The sequence below is a fragment of the Gobio gobio genome, assembly GCF_949357685.1.
Source record: "Gobio gobio genome assembly, chromosome: 1".
Taxonomy (NCBI): domain Eukaryota; kingdom Metazoa; phylum Chordata; class Actinopteri; order Cypriniformes; family Gobionidae; genus Gobio; species Gobio gobio.
The window spans coordinates 7,211,481-7,228,609 of NC_137097.1; the positions used below are offsets into that span (position 1 = coordinate 7,211,481).

The 17,129-nt window shown below is 39.7% G+C and overlaps 1 protein-coding gene and 1 pseudogene across 2 annotated transcripts in view; both read right to left on the reverse strand.

Moving 5' to 3' along the window:
* The window catches only part of LOC307143792, an 838,852-nt pseudogene that overhangs the window by 761,106 nt on the left and 60,617 nt on the right, over nt 1–17,129 (reverse strand). The window lies entirely within an intron of this gene.
* On the reverse strand, nt 7,362–8,477 carry LOC307135504 (putative nuclease HARBI1; the record flags this gene model as incomplete). Its single annotated transcript, XM_079832007.1, has 3 exons — nt 7,362–7,565; nt 7,687–7,874; nt 8,045–8,477. 3 exons carry the CDS (start codon nt 8,475–8,477, stop codon nt 7,362–7,364), a joined length of 825 nt encoding a protein of 274 aa, XP_079688133.1.

Here is a 17,129-nt window from a genome sequence, read left to right on the forward strand (position 1 = left end):
TAAGTAGAAAAATTGCACAGAAACACATGGAAATTAATACACAAGGCAACCATGAAACAATAGAAACCATCAATTAATTATTTAAAGTGTTTTCACTACAAATAATGAACAATTGTTTGCCCAGCTTGAACAATGCCCAGTGTGCAATTTTTATCATGGGCAATTTAAGTTTACAATTAAAAACAACAAAACCATTAAGGATTACACATCAGTTTTTAAATATATACACATTTTTGTCAGCTTTATAACGTACTGGTGACCGCGGGGGAAAACACGCTGGTCTCCGTTGCCTGCGATTCATCAGGGCCACTCGTTACGTCTGGAAAAGCACGTTGAAAAAAGTTACTGCAACGTGTTTAAACACTGCAACGAGTTTAATAGATGATACCAAGATGATATATTTACCTTACCTTTACCTTCGGATTCCTGGATGGTTTCCAACAACGCACTAGCCGAGTCTTTCGTTACCGCTGCCCTAGAAAAGGACGGTCTGTGTCCCAGCAACGCGTCCAGGCGGTCATACCACTTGTTGATACGCCGGTCGGAACCGCTCCGGTTGTTATGATCCTTTAATTTCTTGTAATCTTGTCTTAATTTCTTCAACTTCTCTCTGCACTGTTTTCCAGTGTGACTGGAACCGAGTCGATATCTTCAGGTATACCTTTTCATTGCGGGTCGCCGTTTCCAGTTCCCGCTGGATGTCCTCCTCTGCATATATGCTCAATAAAGCCTGAACCTCGTCGTATGTCCATCGGTCGAATTTTTTGTTGAACTCCATTGTTGCAAAAAAAATATTTACTGAACGCAAAACCCACGGAACCCACCCCGCAAAAGACTTGTAAATATGGCGGTGGAAAAAAAAAATAGCTGCGAGAGCTCAACCAATCAGCATGTTCAGCGCCCAAGTCCCACCCCCGAAAGTTTGCGAACTTTTGAAAAGTCCCACCTCGCAAGCAGGGCCGTTTGGAGGGGGAAATATTTACCCGGAACTTCATTTAGACCCTGGTTCCTGCGGTCGAAACACACCGAGTTCCCCCCCAAAGTTCCTGGTTCCGGGGGAAAGTTCCTGCGGTGGAAACGCGGCTTAAATGTCAACTTTAAATTACCATGTGTGGGTGTACATTGTGTCTGGAAAGTTTTAAAAATACTGAACAGGTTTATTAATGAATCCTTGATTCCCATAACTAGGAATGCTTCCTGTTGTTATGCAAGCAAGTTTACGTTGATGTGTGGACAGCAGTTCGGAGACTTCTTGATAAACTTTTTCGTTCCTCATTGCCCCATCAAGCTCTCGCTGGATCCTCTCTTCGGCAACCAAACAAAGGAAAGTCTGCACCTCCTCGTTTGACCACGGCATATTCTTCCGAGCTGCCATAATAGTAAATATCATGCAATCTCTGGACAAACTATTTAAGAACGGCGGGGTTATTCAGGATACTCCGCAATGATGACGCAGTGAATAGTTACGATTCTCTCTGACCAATCAGCAGTCACATTGTTCACGTCACATTTTAGTATCGCCTCAGCTCGCTCAGAACCTCGCCGGAGGTGGTACGAAAAAAAGTACCTGTGGAAAAGCGCCAAAAGTGTGGTACGCAGGCTCCCTGTAGTGGCACGCAGAGGAATCACTAAATTAAAGTTAGGCTATTTTCAAAAACACTCTCTCTGAAGGCACAGATGTAGCAACTATGCAAAGTCTCCTTTTCATAACAGCAGTCGACCCTTCATATACTGCTTGCCTTGCTTTTCACCAAGCCAGTGGGTCTTCCGTTCTGGGAATCGAGGTCTCTGCGAGGCAAGATACCCTCTCATTTGCAGTTGGATGCTTTGTTTGCAAGTGTCTTCTAAAATTTGATGTCGATCCTCCTTGGCCTGAGTAAATAATGTTACAAAGCTTGCATTTTGCTTTCTGGGGTCCAGCCTCATCAAAGAGAAGCCATATACAGCTTCTTTTTCTGGAGGTCATCTTGTGTGGCGGCCCTTTCTACCTGTCTGCCTTGGTTGTTGTTTGTAACCTTTCGATTGATATTTGGTGTGTATTTATTGGTGTGTTAATTGATCGATTGATCAATGTTTATTTATATGACTATGAGGTTTTCTGTGCAATGAAATCCTGCATGTTTGGTGACCACATGAATTAACTGAATGGGTGTATTTCCACAACAACCGTTGAAACGTTTGTTGATGTTGTATCCTTTTCATAGTTAACCTATTGCTAATTATTATTAGTAATTTTAAACCTCCAGTTGACTTGTACCCATCATGATCGCATCAACCTGGCGCCCCCTGGGTTTTAATACTATTGTTCATAATTAATTGGAGTTGCTACAATAGTGTATTGTTTTAGTGAATTATTGTATTTTGAAAATTAGTGTTGGAGTTTAGTTTACGATGTGTGATTTTGAGCATGAAATTAACCGTTTTGCCAATTGTGTTCTGTTGGTGCGTTAAAGAGTTTAGGAAATTTGTTAAAAGTATTGAAAGAATTGTCATAGTGATTGTGAAAAACTGTAAACTTCAAACCTTTAAACTTTAAATTAACTTTTTCAAACTTTCAGGTCTAGCTTTATCCCAGATAGCAAAAAATATCGGCACGGCTTCTTTTTGCCGCCGGCCCTAAGCTGTCGGCTATAGGTGCGTCCCGCTGGCGGTGATGAAACGTTTGCCGCCGAATACGTCACTCCCATTTCTTGCGAGATGCCGCGGCCGACTAGCCGGCGGGTCGCCGGCTTCATTTTCTCTGGCGGTTGCCTCCGCCTAATGGACCGCGGCCGGCTGGCGGCCAGCCGCTGTGAAATACAAGGATTTCTACTCTCAAATTCGACCAGCCACGTTGGCTATGTTTGGCTTGTTGGGAAACAGAGTGGAACTGACAGCATTTTAACTAGTTCTCACATTTGAAGCGATTATAAAATCATAATAGCCTATATGTGAATTATATCAAATATTCGTTTTTTTTGCTCCAAAGCCATTAGGGTTTATAACAGATTCTTGACTCTTGATTCCATGATAAGGTTAGGTTTAGGAAATTACATTTAAATTTTCACTTGATTATTTGCATGTTGAGTGTGTTTCAACAGTGTTGGTCAATTTGACCCATAATGGATGTAATACTTTTTTTTTTTTTAGCATAATAGGAGGGTTAAGAAAGTTTGAAAGTTCATTTTAGGATAACACTTATTTTTGTATTGCCCTTTTTCTATTTCTTTTTGGACTGACTTTAAAATAGACATGACAAAAAATTAGAACTTAGAACTTCATGACATTTTACTTTGTTTTCAAAACCCATATTTTTCTGAAAAACAAAAATATATTATTAATTATTTAGGAAAAATTCTACATTCATAAGACAAGAATAACTCAAAAGAAGCCCTCTAATATTACCTCTTATAAAGCTGATTTTTACAATATACTTTGAAACCCTCTCAAACATGAGGTCGCAAAACAAAAAGCTTACAAAAACAGAAACCTGAAAGCTTTTCAATTTCATGTGACTGCCTTAATATTATAAAGTATTTTCTATCTCAGAATTCTTATTTTTATTATTTATTTTATATACAGTGTGACATTTGTTGTTATTCTTTGTTCTACTTATTCGGAACTGTACCACAATGCTTTATTATTTTTATTTTTCTCTCATTGTACTTTTTGTATTGTACTTGTCTATACATGTACTAATTTAAATAAAAATAAAATAAAACAAAACAGAGAAGTACCTCCACCGGCCGAGAGGGGCAGTATACCTAAAAAAGACGGAAGACAAACCGGTAAAACATATGAAACAGATTTACCAACAGCGGCCGGCAACTCATCACACGGTTTTAGTATTTGAAGAGAGGAGATCAGAAAATATCCACGACTACGAGCGTTTAAGTAAGTACATGTTTCCTTTTTGTGTAACACAATATTATGTTCATTTTTGATGTATATACCGGTAGGTTGTTTTAATTAGTTTGTTCCGACACGCACGCTGATATAGTGCACAATGCACAGTGTTAGCTAACACGTGCTGTTTCGCCTTTTTTACTCACTGAGTTCAAGCATGTTCTACATGTTAAAATGTATCTAGCTACTGTAGGTAAGTTAGCCAAAGCTTTACATCTAGAAAGACTTAAGTTTAACTTTTGGTGTTTTCTAATAAAACAGAATGTATATAGGTTATTTAAATTATTTTGTTAGTCCGAACAAGCATGCTGCTAGGTCAGTTCTAGCAAGTGTTAGCTAACATGTGCTGTGTTGCTACTGTTCTTCTAGCATTTAAGGTGATTTATGAGTTATTTCTCTGAACTGCTGTACTTTTTATGTTTGAGGACAATGCAGTTTACTTGAATCACTACACTGAATGAATACATTTTACTGTTCCACATTTGGCTGACCAGTTTTTCCCCCCACAGCATAGCTACTGTATATTCTGTATATAACGTTAACAATGCGGTTTTGTTCACATTTTCTTGCAGATACCTTGACCAGAGCACAATCGGTTATCTTCATCCAAGAGACCTACTGTTGGACAATCGTTTCGGCTTTCAAGGTAAATAAATTGTTAGTCACAATGTCTAGTTACTGGGCTATAAGGAGAAGAATATTGAAAGGAGTTGAGATGGACAAACAGGAAATTGCAGCTGTTGGAAACTTTAACAGTATGGAAAATTGTGCCTGTAGTTGTTGTTTTATTTATATATATAATATATATATATATATTAAAATAAAATATTTATGTAGATTTCCAGAATGAGAACCAAGCCCTGAGGGAAAGCAATGCACGAGCAGGTGAGAAAATGCACTCTTTCTTAAATTTTACTTTTTTGACTGTGATGTAGGTCCAAAATTACCAAATGCCTTTCATTTTGTAGCTTCGGATGACAGCGGCTCAATTCAAGAGCAGGTGAAGCAAGTTGGGACAATATTGACGACGTTTGCTCGTACTGGGCAATCAGGTACAACTTGCAAACAACACCTGTGGTTGTTGGTTTAATTCCCACTGGGGCCACCTGTACATGTAGTAGACCTAGTTGTAAATGTCATAGTTTAGTAGTTGAGGGACCAGGACTGACTGCTTTATTCTTTTATTCTGTGAACCCCTGTAGGTGCAGATCAGACACTAATGCTGCGACGTCTTGTAGAGTTTGGCGATGTTGTGCGTAGCATGGACAATAAAATGGACACTATGCGGCAACATTTCAGTGCCAATGTGTCTTTTGGAGAGTTATCCCTGCCAGGGGGTCTGTTACTCCCCCTAGACAACCCATTTGGCGTTGCTTGACAACAGTTTGAGGCAGGATAAAGAGCTCCAGGAACGATTTGTAAGTGTGCTGATTTTGTTTATAATGCTGTAGGGTAATCTAAAAAGTAAAATTTAAGATTGTACACTGCATATTCTACAGTCTGAATCCACAGCCTGTCACATTTTTATATTTATGTATGAGAAGCTTCAGAGATATGTAATTTGTAACACTTTTTTGTATTTTCAGCTTCGGTTTTTGGCAATCAAATGTGGGAGGGACCTAAAGACAACCGTGTGGCGAATACTTCAGAGTATCTTCTCTAATCACCTTTCCATTAATACAACCTGGACTGGTGTAGGGGATAAAGCATGTTTTAGAGACATGTTCCTGAAGACCATTGTTCAAAGTAATATATATAAATATATAAATTTGTTATATATTTAAGTAGATGTGTGTGGCCTTATGCCATTCAAATGGAATGACAGATCTGTATTTTCTACAGGAGCCATCCGGAAGAACCCGGCAACCCAGGATGCCACTGATGAGGCGGTCCAGGTTAACGTTATGCGTTACCTGAAAGGAGCATCTGATCGTGAAGGTGGAAAAAGACGCGCACAGCTGAGAGGGACCCACAGCCGACCTCTTACACCTAGGCTGACTACTGACACCTGGAACCCTTTCTTTATCCTGCAGTCAGTAACATCAAGACCCCTAAAGAAGCCAGAAGTTTCAGGCTACACTCACCCAATCCACACTGTTCACTGTGGAAATTACTTTTTTTTATTCCCTGTGACCCTGCCTTGAAGGCAGCTCCTTGGATAGATATGGGATGGCGAGGTTGTTTGTCCATTATATAGGCGCACAAGAAATCACTGAAGATAAGCCAATTTGCGCTGCCTCATTCTGGAGGTCGGGGAAAACCGGAGAACCCATAGTCAGGCTTGTTATAATGTTCTGTTCTACTACTGTTCTATTCTTCTCCAGAGCTTTACTCTAAATTATTACCATTTATCCTATTGTTAGAAATGGCTTGTTAAATGTGATGTTATACCTCGATTTATTTGGTATCCTGCACATTCTTTGGTACCAAATATCCTCATTATTTGATATAATATTTAATGGTAATTCTTTTCATCCCAGAGCTGACCTCTTTGTTATTAACAAATATTGTAAGTGTTATAATTTGCTTGTAAGGCTGTTTTTTTTTTTTTTTTGAACCAAAATTTAATTGGAAACATGCAGGTTCTTTAGTAAAAATGTTTTTTGTTATTTATAGGCCTATTTAAGCTTATTTATTGTCTGTTATTTATATTTCATTTATATTATCTTGTATCATTGACAGTTAATGTACTTTGAAATGTGGAATAAAAATGCCAAATGGGAATTTATCTGGTTTGTTCAATTATTATCCATCATAAACTGCATGTTACAAATATATGAATAATAAATAAATAAATAAATATATATATTATTTATTACACAATAAGCGGAGGCAGATCGCTCGAAAATAGCGTTTGCCTCCGACGGGCCGCCTTTTGGTATAAAGGCGGCGGAACGGCGGTTTGCCTGCGGGCCGGCGGCGGAACGAAGGCGGTAGGAAGCGCCGTCAAACGTGTTTGCGATTACGCAATTCTGACGCTTCTACAGCCGCCGGATCACCGCCGGTGGTCCGCCGACTCATTGCTATCTGGGAAAATGATTTAAAACACTGTCAAAAGGTTTCTTTTAGATCAAGTAAAGATAAAAAGGAGCGACTCAAATGTAATATTTTATGAAAACCAAAAGAGTACTGCAAAATAATGAACAAACAAACAACAAAGAAAACTATACTAACTTTACATTAACCTGTCAGTTACATTTCTTTCCATATATGCTGCATTTTACTGAAAATTATAGACTGATATTGGCAAAACATCTTTAGTTAACATACCTTCACTTAATATTAGTCAACACACACACACACACACACACACACACAATTTGCCTTGCACTTTGATGCCCATGCATTTCCTCTGAAGGAAACTAACTCTGTTTTAGGCGACCCCAAGCATTGCACAATGGAAATGTGTGGAACAAAACCACAAGGTTGTGGTAGTGGAAAGGCTGAAGCTGCCTCAAATATTGTTATTAATAATGCTACGTGATCATCCTCGCCAGAGAAAGAAATGTATTGATCACCCCACATGTTCCATCAGTTAGTTTCACATAGCATTCATCTCGTCTGTGAGATTGGGTGTAGTCTCTGCTAGTATACACCAGGCCTCCTTTGATCATGCCTTTGTGCACTACAACCTCATCAGGTATGCACACGTGAGAGGCACAGAAGGCAGCCTGTTCTTCCTGTGTAACAATGTGCACGCTTCCATTGTCAAGTAGCGAGGTATTGTCACATTTGTCAGATATTTTGAACCCTTGGGTACTTGTTCAAATCAGAACAGAACCGTAACACCTCTTCTTTCACCTTGTATTTGGATGAGAAGTAAGGAATTGATCTAAACAGAAGAAACTTGGAAACAATCCGATTAGCCACGCCTTTTGTTCCTTTCACCAAAGTCAGGAGTTTGCCATTTGCGTTAGCCTCATGTTCTCCTAGAGCTGTGGAGATTGCAACATGTGTGCAGCCTATTGCTCCTATGACTCTAGGGAATCCTATCATAGGATTTAAAAATAAAAAGATTTCAAATCATTCTTAATATGTAGCTAATGTAGCCTATAATATATATAAGTACTCTAAGTAAAATCTGCCTTTTGGAAAGAAAAAAAGAACCTGAATGTGAACGGTTAAATTGTTCATACGTCACCCTATCAATATATCTTACTGGCAATTTTATAAAAGCCCTCTTTTATGGACATGGTCGATAAATGTCCTGGGAACACAATGAAGCCATTTATGTACCCCTGCAGTGCAAGGACCACCTTGCGAATGGTTCGACAAACCGTGTTTTTCCCAAGGTTCTCTGCATCACTGACCGCGTACAAGTATGTACCACTTGCAAAAAAACGCAACGCAATACATACCATTTGCGGTACAGTAAGGGCATGGCTTCGACGAGTCACATTTGTTATGTGCGGCTCAAGAAGTTCGCAAATATAACCGATTCCTTCTACGGAAAATCTGTACCTTTCATACAAGTACGTATCAGGAAAGTCAAGGGGATTTTGTCTGTCCCTAAAAACTCTCTCTCTACGAAGTGCTCTTCTAACAATTTGTGCGGAGATGTCCACAGGATTTGGTAGAAAAGGTGAAGCCATTGCAAATACGCTGGGAATTAGTTACGTCATCTATATATATATTATTTTGCTCACAGCTGATTGGTCAAACTTAAATCTCAGATCTCGAATCCAGAACATAACCTGCCCCGGAGCAGGTTAGCCGTGCAGCGTAAGATACCATGGCAACTAACACCGATTAAAGCCGAGCTACTTTCATAGTACCTAAAACCCAGGATTGGCACAAACTAAGCTTAAACATATCTGGCTAGCCAGCTAAACCGGCTTCATGGTATAGGCCCCTGCAAAAAACAACATTTTTGTTTTTTGTGACAACACAAAATGCAATGTAGCTTTGACAGCTCTGCACACGTATAAATAAGCAATGTTCCATTTTAGGGGTGAAATCGCTTATATCAACTGAACACCTATCAATGAATCTAAACTGAATTGAACACATGTAGACTACCATGCCTGTTCCAAAAACACTGTTAGCTCAATGTGCTGCTGCCAACTTAACCTCTTAGGGCTTAGTGGCCACATACGTGGACAGCACATTTTAGCTCTCATGTCCACAATTGTGTTCACTGCTGAATTGGTGGTGAATTGGTTATGGACATGTATGGGCATACTTACACTGCCATCTGGTGGTTTCAGAAGTGTATAACACACTGGTCTAAATTCAAAATGGCGGCGAACACAAGGGAAGATTCAAGTGGTAGCTCCACACATAAACGTCGACCAGGTAAGAAGTTCTGTCATATTTAATGGCTTATTCTGATTTAGATATTTATAAAATCATTGTATATTTGTCATGACATGCAAATTTGAAAAAAAAGTGTAAAACTAGCAACTTTCTAGGTCACTAAACATGATGTACACGTACATGTACTTATGGACTGAAGCTCCTCGAAACAGCTAGTATGCTATTAAACATGCACACATGTAAAATGGGGAAAAAGCTAGCTCTGATGCAGCTAAAAAGCTGTGCATGGTCCCAATTAAATACATAACAATTAAATAACTAATTACATACATACATACTTAAATTAGTTGGGTTGAAAATGTAAAAAATGTAATATGCTAGTAAAAATGTGCACATATAAATTAGCTTGCATATTATCCCATTGGAATAAATAACAAATAAATAATGCAAACCTATATACATAAATTAAATAAATTTGTATTTGATTTGATCATGTTTTTATTTCCAGAGCGTTTTTCTGTGCTAAGAGCATTGGAGCTATTTGGGTTAATTGATGGATACAACTCAGATTTGGACGTGTCTGACAACGATGATCCCATCCTGGATGGCAATTACCAACCATCACCACAGGAGGAAAGCAGCAGTGAGGAAAGTAGTGATGACGAGGACCCCATTCCTGAGCCCACTGACCACAGCAGAGGATGCAAACATGCAGATAGTGCAGATAATGGTTAGCCAAGACCCAGTAGATATTTGTTTGTTTTATGCAGTTAGGGCCTTAGGGCTATGTGAAGGAAAACTTGAATTTACAAAACTTGTTGACAGGTTCATGGACAGGGACAGAGACAGGTACAGGCACAGGTACAGGTTCATCCCACACTCTCAGACGTCACCGTCAAAGTCAAGAGATTGAGGCTGATAGCTCAGAAGATGACTTGGAAGAGCCAACACCAAGACCAAGCCAAACCAAAAAAAAGAAAAAGGGAGACTCTGAACAAGGTACTTTTTTATTCTTTTTGGCCTTCACACCTTGAGGGTAAATCTTCAAATTTCATATAAACTTCCACACAGATTCAAGTATTTTATGCACCAATACACCTCAATTGCTTATATGGGTAAAATGAAAAGATTATGTGTCAAATACTTGTCTTTCTATTAATTAAATGGGAATGAATACAGTGCATTGTGTAAACAAAAGCGAATATATATTGCATGACTTCTAATTATAAACAAGCTGGAAATGCACCGGGACTCTTATTTTGAAATGCCTGCGCCTTATTGCAGCTGCTCATTCAAGTTCAGATGAGGGAGATAAAATATGCATTGTTACAACCTCTAAATCACATTACTATATAAAAATTGTGAAGTAAACATTTTCATTATTCCTCAGCATTAGTTCATAAACAATTGCCTAGCATAAATGTATGTTATTTACTGATTGAGCCGCTCTGAAGCACTACAGTGCCACGTTTCCCCCCTATGTTTTCCCCACGGTTAGATCCGCACGTTATAGTTCAAATGTACGCATCTTTTACACATGACATCAGTTCTGACTGGATCTCTTCTCTAATCGTTCCTCCCTAAAATTTTCGTCTCGTTTGTATTCGTTGACGAAAATAACAGTAGATTTCTGTCATGGTTTTTGTCATCCAACACTAGTTTTTATTTTTAGTTATCGTCTCGTTTTCATCTGTGAAAAAAGGTGGTTGATGAAAATTATTCGTCAACGAAATTTACACTGCTCAGAAGGCGAAGCACTGCTGGGCGGAGTGTTTAGCGCAACACTCTGAGCGAACTCTCTGCTCCTCGACACGGGGCTTATCATGGGCTGCGAGCAAATCATTCCACAGAAGTAGCAGTGCTTTGCATTCTGAGAAAATAGTTCCCAGTTTGTATTTTGTAAGAAGATGGCTGCATCTCATGTGACCTCGTTATTTGTACACGCTGTGACCATACACATCACTACATGTAAATAGGAAAATGTTGGCGTTATTTTGTCACTTATTGGGAGCAGTATGCTAGCTGTAGCAATTTACTTTCAGTCTTTGTGCTAAGCTAGGCTAGCGGTGGGTGCGTCAGATTTACCGCACGCACAGAGATAAAAAGGATATGTATGGACTTATCTAACTCTGGGGGATACAGTAAAAGCTGAAGTCCCAAAAAAATCGGCATGTTCCTTTAAATATGTGGTTAGTTTAGGCCACTTAACTGAGAAACTGACCTCCTCAGATACATCATGACAGGCACGCCAGACCGCCTTTCTCCGTATAAAGGTCTCTGGGCCTGGGAAAAGATCCCGCAAATCTTCACGAGACAGGGTGCTCATCATTGTCTCTGTGATGTTTGCAGCTATGAAAACAATGGAAGACAACATAGATGAGGGCCCTAGAAATGAAACTGCATGAGACTATCCATAGTTTTCAGTACTCCATAGAACTGCAGCACAAGCCTGTCAAATTTCCATCTTAAAACAAAAATATGTGAACAAGATGCACGTTTTGGGCACTTATGATCCATATACAGCACCTGCTGCAGTATTTCAATCACTGAAAACAGCAGGACGCTTTTAAATGCTTAACGCTTAATAAGGATTAAATTAAGCAAAATTTAACGTTAATCTAGGATTTGTTGATATGGGTTTTATTTTAAATCGAGTTGTTGCACCACTTAATTTTAAACACATTAATTACGCAGTAAAAACGTAATAGAGCTGATCAAGCAGCAGATGAAGGGTGAACTGACGACAGGTGAAGTGCAACTTATTAGTGCAACCAACCCTTAATACAAAGTGCAGTAATGTACAAAAACAGTTATATTAAAAGATAAAATTCAGTTTACACCTTTTTGATGATGCATACTATGTACAGGCGAGTAGATGAGGCAAGAATATGAACGCAACATGTTTTCTTTATAATGGGTTTCGATGGGGAAAACGCCTAACGAGAAACCTCGCTTTGCATTAATATTCTGCGTTCATCTGCTTTCCTGTACAAAGTATGCAACATCAATAAGTTGTATATTGAATTTGGTATTTTAATATCACTGTTTTACCGCAATAATGCTGACTACACACCTGGTAAAAATGACTGGTGGGCAATGAGGAAAGCATTTTTTTTGCCCTACAGGTGGGCATTCCTATAAGCATGTGAAAACTATGGATTAGAAGTTGAAACTTAATTCAAATTAGGTAAGAATTTTTCTAGTGACCAACCATTGTTATTTGTCGCCATTAGTTGACTAGTCTTCACAGTTTATGAATTTAGCGGGAACAAAATGGCGCGAGAAACGTAAGGCGAAGATTCTGCTTTTGAACACAGCATAATATAACTTACAACATTATTTCCAAAGCGCAATTCAGCTCCTTTAGTTCACCGACCACACATAACACTTCACACAACAGGTGAAAGAAGGAGCGTGATGTGACAAATGGGAGAAAGTTCGAGGTCCACAGTGCTGCTGTAGCGGGTCACTGTGGAGCAGCGCCAGGAAGCAACTCGCTTCTTTTTTTAAGCTTCAATTAGGCCTGCAATCGTAGGTTTATATATGATAAAGAATAATATTTTCATACATACCCTTTAAAATCGACACTGCGACATCATCCAATCCCTCCATGATGCTAGCTTCGTCTCGCTGTCTCATAGTTCAAATCCAAGTGGCTCTGGACCGTTAGGATACGCCCACATTCTCATTTGCAGCAGCTAGCTGGCGGGTGTAACCATAGTAACAAGTTTTTACGGCAGTCTTGCTCTCTACCGACCTGTGACCAGTTGACCGTCTTCTTGCCTGTGACATCTTTGCTTCCAACATGATTTGGCGTTGCTTCATATGCTACATATTTGTGGCATTGACTCTGAAACGACTTTTAAGTCACATTAACATCATGCACAGTCGCAGCCCAGCTCATTTTGTAAATATAAGCACCTCATTTGTATGTGCTAACTGGGGGCAGGTGTGCTGAGACGTTATGCTCTGCTAGATTCGCCTAGAACTCGGGCATCTTCGGATGCGGAGTCGCGCACGCTGTTACAAAAAATGCACACCGCCTGGCGAAACCCTTGCGCTCTTGCGGACGCGTCGAGTATAATTAATAAACCAACAAGGCTTCAGACTGAGCACGCGCTGTGAACGACTGACGCGCCCGCTGCGCTCTATTGTGACGAATGTAATCTGACTCCTGCTGTGTTTGTGCTGTGACAATCTCTCAGCGTACTCGCATTATATTGAACAGACAGTTTTTATTTGTAGTGTCTGTTCTCTAACCGAACTGAATGGTTTTATTAGTATGAAAATGGCCTCGTTGGGCAGCGAAGCAAGTGCATTCTGGCAGTTGTTGTCTTTCATTCCTATGAGACAAAAATACATTTTCTGGCTTTTCTCAGTCTAGAAGGCACCAAATTCAAAAATATTTTCACATTTCTACTACATTAATGACCCAGTCTTCAACTGTCCAATTTTTGTGAGCTTGTGCAAATTGTAGCCTCTTTTTCCTTATTTGTAGTGGAGATGAGTGGTACCCGGTGGGGTCTTCTGCTGTTGTAGCCCATCCGCCTCAAGGTTGTGCATGTTGTGGCTTCACAAATGCTTTGCTGCATACCTCGGTTGTAACGAGTGGTTATTTCAGTCAAAGTTGCTCTTCTATCAGCTTGAATCAGTCGGCCCATTCTCCTCTGACCTCTAGCATCAACAAGGCATTTTCGCCCACAGGACTGCCGCATACTGGATGCTTTTCCCTTTTCACACCATTCTTTGTAAACCCTAGAAATGGTTGTGTGTGAAAATCCCAGAAACTGAGCAGATTGTGAAATACTCAGACTGGCCCGTCTGGCACCAACAACCATGCCACGCTCAAAATTGCTTAAATCACCTTTCTTTCCCATTCTGACATTCAGTTTGGAGTTCCGGAGATTGTCTTGACCAGGACCACACCCCTAAATGCATTGAAGCAACTGCCATGTGATTGGTTGATTAGATAATTGCATTAATGAGAAATTGAACAGGTGCTCCTAATAATCCTTTAGGTGAGTGTATATTGTATATACAACAATAGCAAATAATGATAGATTTATTGAAGAAGTGTTACCACTGGGATACATGGAGATGCTCTGAAGGATAAACTTGACTTTCATTCTCCACGTCCCACTTGGGCAGTTTACACCCTGCTGCAACCCTTCGAATCGGTATTGAGAAATTAGCAGGCCATTAAAGTTGACCCGTTTAAAACAGGGCGCTTGTAAGATTTGGTGTGTGTGGTGATGCTCTGGGTGAGTTAAGTGATCCAAAAGGCCAATCCACAGAGATCCGAGCAGGCCTCTTACCAAGTCCACGGCCTCTGCCATCCGAACAGAATCACCACAGAATGACCTGCAGCTAGAAAACAATGCAGACGGGCTAATCTCTTAGCAAGTGTGTGTGAGCTTGTATAATCACGGCCGGTTGACAACATTATATTCATTTTAGCAGCACTGTGACAGTATACTGTTTTGTTTTTTAATGTCGACCTGAAACGAAAGTTGCAAGATTTGCTTCCCTATTGTGACATACATCCAAGGGAAATGACATCTGGAATCAGAACAAATAGGACAGGATGTGATTTCTTTCATGAGGAATTGATTGGATGGATGTGGTTTGTGATTGGTCGATCTCATGTAAGTGACAGGTTGCCCTGCCCTCGTCATCAGAGAAGAGAAGAGATGTCGCTGCAAGAGGGAGGGGAAGTTATTTTGATTCAAGATTGATTAAAGATGAGGGCACATGAATAAAAAAAGATGTGCACAGATAAATTAATAATGAGAAAACACTGCAATATTCCAGTTTGAGGCCACAAAAAGCTGAAATAAAAGTCAAATACTTTGAGTTACACATATTTCCATTTACAATTTTTTAAATAATATTTTATTTATTTGGCACTTGTTACAATGCCAACCCAGTCAGGATAGAGACAGAAATAAATACGTTTGGACTTTTCAAGTAACTAATAGCAAAGACGGTGCACTCTCATTACTTTTGAATAGGAGAAAGTGCAACGCCCAATATGGCAAATAAGCCCCGCCTTCAAAATGAAAGCGCCAAACGTTGATTAGTAAAGTCATCGCGTCACTGCAGCTGCTGTTAGAAGCTCCGGTTGCTATAGAAACAGGCCGTCTTCTGAGACACGTGTTTAGGACAGCGCATGCGCATTCGTTTTGTCCAGGCTGAAAAATCATAGACAGTAAAAGAAATGGACAGAGCGACCTCATAGACTTCAACGGAGAGAATTGAAGTCGGATAGAAGCGCTCACTTCCTGATGGCTGATGTACTGCGCAGCCTCAGACTGAGCTTGACGACGTAGATGTGACGTGATCAACCTGTCTGACAGTAGCAAGTCTTTTAGTAGTTGTGCAAAGTGAAATCTGAATCACAGAATCTTGCAGAGACAGAGAGGGTGAGCAGGAGCAACTTTTGATGAATGAAGCATGATCTGCAACATCTCTATCTGCGTTTATGCCTCCACGTCCCCCCGATTGCCTCATAGACAGTAAAAGATTGCAGACGAGCTTCTCCTCGGGTCTATACGGTAATTTGCTCAATAGCGCGACACAGTCGCGTGGTTATGACACAATCGTTAGCCTATATTTTACAAAAACAGCTTCAACAGGGCGATAGTGTAAGATAAAAGGTAATGGAGCCTTTTATACATTGTCGTAATTGTTTAGAAATAAACAATGGACGAATGGAGTCTTTAAACGCCTCAGATGTAAAGATATTCACTGTCAAAGTGAGGCCAAAATGAATGGGAGTCAATGGGATGCTAACAACAGGTGATGGCTTGGTTAGCAATGGCCGCGCCTATGGAAGGTACGCATTCCGGGGGCTGGATTACCCCCTTGTGAAAAATGCAGTTTTTTGGCATGATTCGAGCGTTAAGAAACAGAATTTGTGAATGGGGGTTCGCTCATGCCCCAGAAAAAAGAGACAGTGCACATTTCTTAACATATTTTGCACTAAAATGAAGTAATGAGAAGAACGTCACCCAGTGAGCAATGAGGTTCATTCTCACTTTGAGCTTCAGCAAGAACCAATGAGGTTCATTCTCGTGTTACGCAGCACGTTTGAGCTTCAGCGAGAACCAATGAGGTTCATTCTTGCACGTCAAGCCGGTTCGGTTGAGCTTCTGTTTATGTTCGCTGATGTATGTTTATATGTGAATAAAAGCCTAAATTCAATATGTTCATTATAAAAAATGATCATGTCTCTTTAGAAAATTTTGACTAAACCGCTCTGTTCATATAGATTAGTTTTACAATGCTGAAATAAATGACATTTATAAAATATAGAGAAAAAAATATAGAGATTTCAATTCTATATTATTAATAATTAGAAGACTCACTGGACCTGTGATTCTCTCCTTACAGTACGAGCAGGAAGAGCTGAGACGCAGAGAACACATACAAAACATGCCAGAGTTTGTTCGCGTGCAGGAAAACCTGAGACACATCACCATCACAGGCTATTGAACCAACAACAGAAGAACAAAATGCCTACACAAGGAACTGCTTGTTCTATCAGAAGTAATCATTATCATGAATATTATTCACTTTCATTTTGTGTTGTGCCCTCTCACCTTTAGTCCATATGCAAACCTTTGACTCTTTGAACGCTTTCAAAGTTTACAAATGACCTTTTGTATCACCATTCCGTGTTTTTTAGATTAACTTTTTTTAATAACCAGTCATATTTTTACTGGTCCAATTTTTTAAAACTTTAAAATCTTAGATTGTACTGCATTTACATGCTTAGCGCACATTAGAATTGTGGTGAACAATTACAATGTTAATCTTAAAAGGAGTACTTCACTTTAAAATGAAAATTACCCCATGATTTACTTGCCCTCAAGCCATAGGTGTATATGACTTTCTTCTTTCTGATGAATGTAAGTGTAAGCACACTTTGCTGTCCATGCGCCACAGTGCCGCTGCTGACGTAAGACGCTGTGACGTGTTATCTGGTA